The 8,385-nt window shown below is 46.0% G+C and overlaps 1 protein-coding gene across 1 annotated transcript in view; it reads left to right on the plus strand.

The window, feature by feature from the left end:
• Nucleotides 1-4,262, plus strand: part of IGFALS (insulin like growth factor binding protein acid labile subunit) — an 8,149-nt gene extending 3,887 nt beyond the window's left edge. Inside the window, exon 2 of the mRNA XM_018573811.1 lies at nucleotides 2,430-4,262. Within this exon, the coding sequence (XP_018429313.1) occupies nucleotides 2,430-4,237 (1,808 nt within the window). The 3' untranslated portion in view covers nucleotides 4,238-4,262. The remainder of the gene's footprint in view (nucleotides 1-2,429) is intronic.
• The last annotated feature ends 4,123 nt before the right edge of the window (nucleotides 4,263-8,385 follow it).

Here is an 8,385-nt window from a genome sequence, read left to right on the forward strand (position 1 = left end):
ACTACAGACCATCAATAAAATACAAACACAGCTGCAGCTCATTCATGGCTGCGTCTCATTGTCCTCCTCTGATATAGGGACATTTCTGAAGGACTCTCACTGGAGGAGAGGACTGTGCCTGGCTCTGATGTCTGAGTCCGTTACCCCAAAAACACTTCTATACTTCAATCTCTCTGTCTCTGTAGAGTTTAGAAACCTCAGTGTGCCAAAAACAAGACAGTTTTTGTAACTTTTAAAAAAAATATTGATATTTCCTTCTTTCTCCTTGTTACATTGTATATGAATATGTTCCATTGGGTATAAATATATTACATTGGGTATAAATATATTACAGTTTATATTTCCTTCTCCCTCCTTGTTACATTTTATATAAATAATATGTTCCATTGGGTATGAATAGGTAGCATTGGGTATGAATAGGTAACATTGGATATAAATATGTTCCATTGGATATAAATAGGTAGCATTGTTAGAGGGAATAATTAAGGACTATTTAGTAGAATTTGTTCAGGCTAATGGGATAGTTAGTGATAATCAGCATGGGTTTAGGAAAGACCGTTCCTGTCAGACAAACCTACTGACTTTTTACGAGGGGGTAAGTAGAGATCTGGATGGAGGGAGGTCTGTGGATGTGGTATATCTGGATTTCGCTAAGGCTTTTGATACGGTACCTCATAAACGCTTACTATACAAGCTGAGAGCTATGGGCATAGATGGAAGGGTGTGTACATGGATAGAGAACTGGCTAAAGGAACGGGTACAGAGAGTATCAATAAATGGCGCCCTCTCAGACTGGGCTAGTGTCATTAGCGGTGTGCCTCAGGGTTCTGTGCTGGGACCCATGCTATTCAACCTGTTTATTAACGACATCGGGGACGCAGTACACAGCGATATCTCAGTGTTTGCTGATGATACCAAAATTGGGAGGGTAATAGAAACAAAGTATGAATAGGTAACATTGGGTATAAATAGGTAGCATTGGGTATGAATAGAAGGGATCTGAGTCACCCGGAAACTTTGTGTCTTTACTAACTCAGGATCACATAAATTGCCAACCTGCTACACCGGAGGGAGGGGCTTCAACCTGCACAGACTGGGGGCAGCTGTTTAAACATTCAGGAAACAATTTTAAAGAAACAAAAAAATAAATAAAGAACAGTAATAAAAAAACCTAAACCGTTGTGATCTGTGAAGTGTGCGGGATGGAAAGGGTTAAAGATGCTGTCATTGTGGTTGTTACGGCTGCGCCGCTCAGGGTGTGTCTGGTGGATAAATGTTCCATATAGAGCAGGGGATCGGCAACCTCGGCACTCCAGCTGCGGTGGAACTACAAGTCCCATGAGGCGCTGCAAGACTCTGACAGCTACAGGGATGGCCCCCGGAGGCAGAGATATGATAGATATTGTCTGCTAATAAAATATTACTGTACAAGTCACGGGCGCTGAAGTGTTTCCTGGTAGCTGCTCGGATGGCCGCCGGGCTGAAAAAACAGCTTTTGTCCTCCTGTACTTTACAGGGGACACACAGTACCCACTTAGGCTTTTATGAGTTTGCTAAATTCTGCATTGCAGCCGAAATTCCTGGATCTGTTGATGTTATCTGGCATATGTGTGAAAGTAACTAGGGATGCACCGATACTGGTATTGGTATTGGTGCCGATACCGAGTGTTTGTACTCGGCCAAATGCTCCTGATGCCTAGCCCGATACCGGAACTTCCAGTATCAGAAAGCTGGGCAGCGAGTCATTACATGCTGCCCGTCTTCCTGATTGGCCGGGAAGCCTGCTCCATGCTCCCTCGTCACCAGAGAGCCTGGAGCTGGAGTCATGGGCACCTGACTCCGTGGGTGCCCATGTCTGCCTGACATTATGACATCTTGTGTCTGGGTTTCAACTGGCCTGAAACCCGGACACCGCGCATACAGGACTCAAAACTTGGACTGTCCGGGTGAATTCTGGGCAGGTGGCAACCCTAATTACAGACTGCCTGCAGAAAACTACAAGAGGGAAGTGGAGACCAGTCACCCTGCACAAGGAGAGAGAGCAGCAGTGAGCGGTCTTTATTGCAGGAGGGGGCGGGGATAAGACCAGTCACCCTGCACAAGATAAAGCAGCAGTGAGCGGTCTTTATCACAGGAAGTCTCACACTGTATTTCTGCACAGATCTGGAAGAAATACACAAATCTCACTGAGATTCAAGGAAGAATACACGTGACTCTTGTATGAGGACAATGTTTGCTTACCCCGGAGTTCAGCTTTAAAGAAAGGTTTGGGGTTTCTACATTGTAACAGTTGACTCTACAATGTTGTGATCTTGGTTTGCATGTGACGACATTGCACAATTATTTTCTTTTGATTTCAGTTACACGATAAGCTTGTTTGTTGGCTGTTTTCCCTTCTTAACTTTGATCCAAATTTCTCATCTTTTCAGGTTTTGTGACGGCGGTCATTTTCTGCTCTTTCATATCGAGGAATGTTCTGGCCTCTGATTCCAGGCCTTCTGGTGGAAATGCATCTACAGAGATCAAATGCCCGACTCCCTGCCTGTGCAGCTATGAATACAATGATGAGTACAACATCTTCTGCAGCTCCCGGAATCTTTCCCAGATTCAAGATCAGCTGCCGACTAATGTCCGATCTCTGTGGCTTGATGGCAACAACCTCACCACTCTGCCAAAAGAAGCCTTCAAAAATCTGTCCCAGCTCGATTTCCTCAACCTGCAGAGCAGCCATTTGCATAGTCTGGAGCAACACGCCCTCCATGGGCTGAAGTCTTTGGCCCACCTACACTTGGAAAGGAACATGTTGAAGTTTCTGGCTCCCAACACCTTTCTTCACACTCAGAACTTGGTGTCTCTGAGTCTCAACAACAATTACTTTACTAAAATTGAAGATGGTTTGTTCTCTGGACTCTCAAACCTTTGGTACTTGAATTTGGGATGGAATTTACTGGTGGTTCTCCCAGATACGGTGTTTCACGACCTACCGAATCTAAGAGAGCTTGTCTTGGCTGGAAACCGCTTGACCTATCTTCATCCTCCTCTGTTCCTCAGCCTGGTTGAGCTAAAGGAGCTAGATTTAAGCGGAAACCAGCTGAGGGGAATAAAGGCTCACATCTTCACAAAGCTACACAAGCTCCAAAAACTGTATCTCAACCACAACATTATATCTACCATTGCTCCGAGAGCTTTTGCGGGCATGAAGTCCCTACGGTGGCTGGATTTGTCCCATAATCGTTTGTCGGCTTTGTCCGAAGACACCTTTTTCGGTTTGTTGAGCCTCCATGTTTTACGATTATCCAACAACTCCCTTACAAGCCTAAGGCCAAGGGTTTTCAAAGATCTCCAGTTCTTAGAGGAGTTAAATCTTGGGCACAATAAGATTAAGAGTCTTACCGAAAAGGCATTTGATGGTTTGGACCAACTAGAGTTTCTGTCTTTAAATCACAACAGCATTCAAGAGATTCGTCCCGGGGCATTTTTGGGACTCCTCAATGTGGCAGTGATGAACCTTTCTGGGAACTGCCTCAAAACTCTCCAAGAACATTCTTTTAGAGGTCTGGGCAAGCTTCACAGCTTGCACTTGGAAAACAGTTGTCTCAGCAAAATAAAGCCGCACGTGTTCTCAGGCCTTTCAAATCTCCGGAGGCTCTTTCTCCAGCGGAATGAAATTTTAGGTATAGATGATAACAGCTTCTCTGACCTTCAAGATCTGCTTGAGCTTGACCTCCGCCTCAATAGGTTGACCCAACTTTCAGCCAAATGCTTCACTGGGTTGAATGACCTTTCTTACCTTCTTCTTTCTAATAACCAAATCCTAACCATTTCTTCAGAGACCTTCAGTCCGTTTCAGAGGCTCCACTGGCTTGACCTTTCAGATAACCAACTGAGTTCCACAGCTGCTGATCTATTCCAGCCTTTATCTCACTTGAGGTATCTCAGTCTACAACGGAACCCCCTGAAAACCATTTCCGTTAGTTTCTTGCTGACAAACTCCCCATTGGAGCAGCTTTGGTTGAATGGAAACCAGTGGGATTGCAGCTGCCCACTTAAAGACCTCAGAAACTTCTGCTTAAGAAATGCCACCATTGTCCCACGGCTGGTGCAGTCTGTTTCAGAGGGTGATGACCTTAGTCCTCCAAGTTACATCTACAACAATATCACCTGTGCCAGTCCTCCTGAGGCTGTAGGCCTGGATTTGCGGGATTTGACTGACAAACACTTTTTTAATTGTCCCTGATAATATGGAGTTGGCTACTTGGCAAGATAAAAGAACCTTTAAATTGCAAAACCAAATTCCCCCAATTTCATCCCTGTAAACTAGATAGTCCTTATGCAGAATGTCTACAAAATTAGACAGAATTTGACCCAGCATTTGAAGTTCATGAAAACATAAGGACCACTAAAAGGAACTTGCGGAGCTCAGATAGCACACAGCTATCGCCTCTTTCTAGGGGCTCTTGACTGTTTGACTGCAAAGCCCAGTTGGAGCTCCAAATACAAAAGAGACAGTATGCTGGCTCCAACTTCATGTGTTGGACTGAATTTTCATTGGAATAATCAAACAATATGGAGTTGTGGGGCAAAAAAGGGCCGCACTTGGATAACAGGGCATCATCATCCACTGTTTATGTGCTTGGGGCAGCATAATGGCAACACTGTGAACTTTGGGTGAAAATTCCCCCACTAAGGACCTACAAACCTGCAAGAAACCAGCACATAACCAATCGCAATGGCATCAGGAAATGCACGTTCTTAGGGGAAACAGTCCTTCTAATGGGGTTTTTAGTTTTTAAGTGACTTAGCCAGACAGTTATTGATTTATTTTGGTTCCACTTGGATTGTATCTTGACACGAGAGGAGTCATCTCTTGACAATGGTATTCATCCTACATTAAAGGAGAACTATGAGTTGAGTGATTTTCACTCAACCTCATAGTTCGAGCCGACGTGTGACAATTAAACTGTCACACGTCGGCTCAATAGATCGGGAAGTGAGCAAACACATACCGGCGCTCGCTCACTTCTCGATCATGTCCCTGCAGAGAGCCGTGACTGTCACTCACGGCTCCCTGCAGGGATCCCCCCCACCCTGTCCGATCCTCCAGCGCTAACTGGAGAAACGGAGGGGGGAGGGGCGGTAACAGCTGGCTCTGCCTCTAGATAGGCAGAGCCAACTGTCAATCACGCAGCTGGGTGGATCCAGACAGCAATGTCGGGATCCGTCCCGGCTGCGGCGGTCTCAGTATACCGCGAGCTGTAGCTCGCGATATACTGAGCTTTGGGTCATGGGAGGACGCTAGTTTATGTCCTCCCATGACCCTTAGGAGAACTTTGGGGAAAAACACTGACCCCCATAGTTCTTCTTTTAATAGAAAATATTATTCATTTTATATCCAAATCACTTCTATAGTATTGTTAGTGCCAATGGGATAAGATATTTTCTGACTATTGTGCCATGGTGATGCTGTAATAGAGAAACGTGCATGTCTACCCACAATACCTGATAAAGGTTACTGCAAACTTAAAGCCTAATTCTAGTGATTTTTTTTTTCCGGATAGAATAGGGAAGAGTCAAAAGTGTTGGTCAGGTTGCTAATCTGTGACCCCATGGAAGAGATTTTCCCTCACTTCCTTTATATTCTAACCAAAAATCTATTCACATGCAGCAGATGTTTAGGCATTACCAATTTAAATGAGGCTCCTGTATCATTAATATACTGAACACTGAACGGCTTATTCCATAAAATAGTATATGACCATGTGCACCAACTCATAGCTTTACTTGTCTCGGCTTAGTGTAAGGTTTCTTTCTGCGGCTCGCTTAGCTCTCCTGACATTTTGCAGTGAAATATAATAAAAACCTCAAAAAATGCCACCACCTTTGCATTTAAATTCAAGGGGCTAGCATGTGTGGCTCCATGGTTAGGATTTACATCTATCTTAATTGAAGTCCTTCATTTGATTCCCACCATGTCTGTAGGTGGTGTGTGGGCTCCTTCTGGCCATGCCAACTATTTGCTTTCTGCCTTCAGTCCAAAAACATACTGATGAGGCTACTGGATTCCAACCAAAACTGGCCAGTGGTTGGTACAGGTCAGTTCCAGCAGCGTTCAAAACCACCTTCAACTTCTCTTTGAGGCTGTTAAATGGATCATAATATAGGTGTTGACTGTCATATATGCTGAAGCCTACTTGGAGTTTGCTATAATGATAGTCAGCGTCTCCCTTATCTTCTACATTGAAGAGACTCTGCCACTTTGTCTACTTAGCCCGAGCTAGTCCAGCCCATCACCCACTTATACTCACATTCCTTTTTGCATACTCAATAATCTGCTGCTCCATTGGAGCTGTCCTAAATACCCAGAGGCTCTGGATGAGGGGACTTATGGTACTGTCAGGAACCGGGTCTGAACACAGAGCCTCTGCTGTAGCTGGTGGTGGTTCTACCTGCTGAGCCACCTAAGAACCTTGGATAGCCTCTTGCCTGATCTCCTGTATATCCTCAGTTATACCTAATCAGATGTTGAACTCTGACCTCCTTGCTCCTCCCTTGAACGTCCTGTTTAAGCCATGCCTCTGCACTTCCTCTTTGCCAGATTACTGTGCTCCTGCCTTGATCTTGCTTCCTGCTCCCTCTGTGCTACAATCTACTCATACTGCTTCCCGTGTACCGACCCTTGGCTGGTGATTCACCGACTACTCTCATCGTCTTCTGCTACATACCTGACACCTTTTGGCTACTGACCTCGGCTTGTTCACTGACTACGCTTCTGCCTGCTCCTCCACCACTACCCTCTGCTTGTGTACCAAACCCGTTCTGTTATACTACGAATTGCCTGCTGCTTCAGCTGCTGGACTCTGAGCCTGATCCCAGATCGTGACAGATACCTTGTCACAGAATGCATTGCTTGGGCCTGACCAGCCAATCACCGGGACTGAATACTGTCACCTAAGAAGAAGAGCATCATCCTCATCCCTGTGTAAGCTCTGACACCATTTGACACAGAGCTTACACATGGCATGACTCCTGGGAGAATGGAAGGGCTGAAGGGCTCGGGAAAGGTAGGTATAAGTGGGTTGGATGATGAACTAGTAAGAGTCGGCCAATTAATCCCAGATGAGCTTCTTCAAATATCCCCCAAACAGGACATAAAGTGTACTTTATAAGTCTTCAGATAGCCAATGAATAAAAAGTGTGCAGTGAAATCAGAGGAAGCCATTTCAGTCCAGGAGAGGAGCTGGTACAAGTGTACAAGACTGAAGGGGAGGACGGAGGTCAGATTTTATGTGCTCGCTGTACACATTATTTTTTTTAACCAACTGAAATGTCTACAAACCCTAATAACAAAGCTCGCTCCCTTATGGGTGAATGGTGCACGGCTGGGCCTTTGCTGGGTCAATATTGTTCTTTTGTCTGCAGGCTCCACAGTGCAAACACTTCAGATGGGGGAGGGGATTGTAAAACATCAACCGCGGTGTGTTTTTTAATGATTTCATTGCTTTTTGATGACACCCAGTGAACACATCCGGCGGCGATTCTTCATGGTGGAGGTGGCTGGCTGAGTTGTTTCGGTTTTAACTCTTTACTACATGGACAAACTCTTATTGTACCGGACATGAATATTCAACAATAACCAAAACTGATCAGTGATTGTCTGATATCCTGTTCAATAAACATTGTACCGTAGCTGTGAACAAGTCTGCTTCATACAGTAAATGGAAAGCGAGAGAGAGTGTGTGTGTGTGTATATATATAAACTGTATATCATTCAACCACCGGCGTAGCTAGAAATCACAGGGCCCCATAGCAAAATGTTGTATGCCCCCCCCCCCCCAAAAAAAACATGTTCCCGCTCACTGCTGCAGAGCCCACCATAGACACCACAAAGACCACCAGAGACCCTGCAGAGCCCACCAGAGACTCTCTTTGGTGGGTTCTGCAGAGTCTCAGGTGGGCTGGTCACACCCCTGCACACCTCTTACCTGTCAGCCACGATCCGTTGTCAGCCTCCTCCACCGACGGCACCGGCCTCCTCCTACTCCTCTGACTTCCATATTTGCAGCTGGACCAGGGCCCCAACTCCTCCTCCACCGCCACTGGGCCTGACCTCCTCCTCCACCGGGCACTGTCTCCTCCACCGCCGCTGGGCCCGACCTCCACCGCAGCTGCTGGCCTGTCACTGACTCAGCAGCAGCTGTGAGGATGAACGCGCCGCTGCCCAGATCACTGACAGGTGATCTGGACTGCGGCACGTTAGTCCTCACAGCTGCCAGTGACAGTCCTCAGCCTGCGATGCCATAGCGACCCAGGCGGCCTGCACAGCATCAGGGGGACAATGCTTTCAACTGTGTATGGAGTTCAGCTTTAAGAACATACAGTAGCTAT

The sequence above is a fragment of the Nanorana parkeri genome, unplaced genomic scaffold (genome assembly GCF_000935625.1).
Source record: "Nanorana parkeri isolate BGI_ZX_2015 unplaced genomic scaffold, ASM93562v1 scaffold2553, whole genome shotgun sequence".
NCBI classification, from domain to species: domain Eukaryota; kingdom Metazoa; phylum Chordata; class Amphibia; order Anura; family Dicroglossidae; genus Nanorana; species Nanorana parkeri.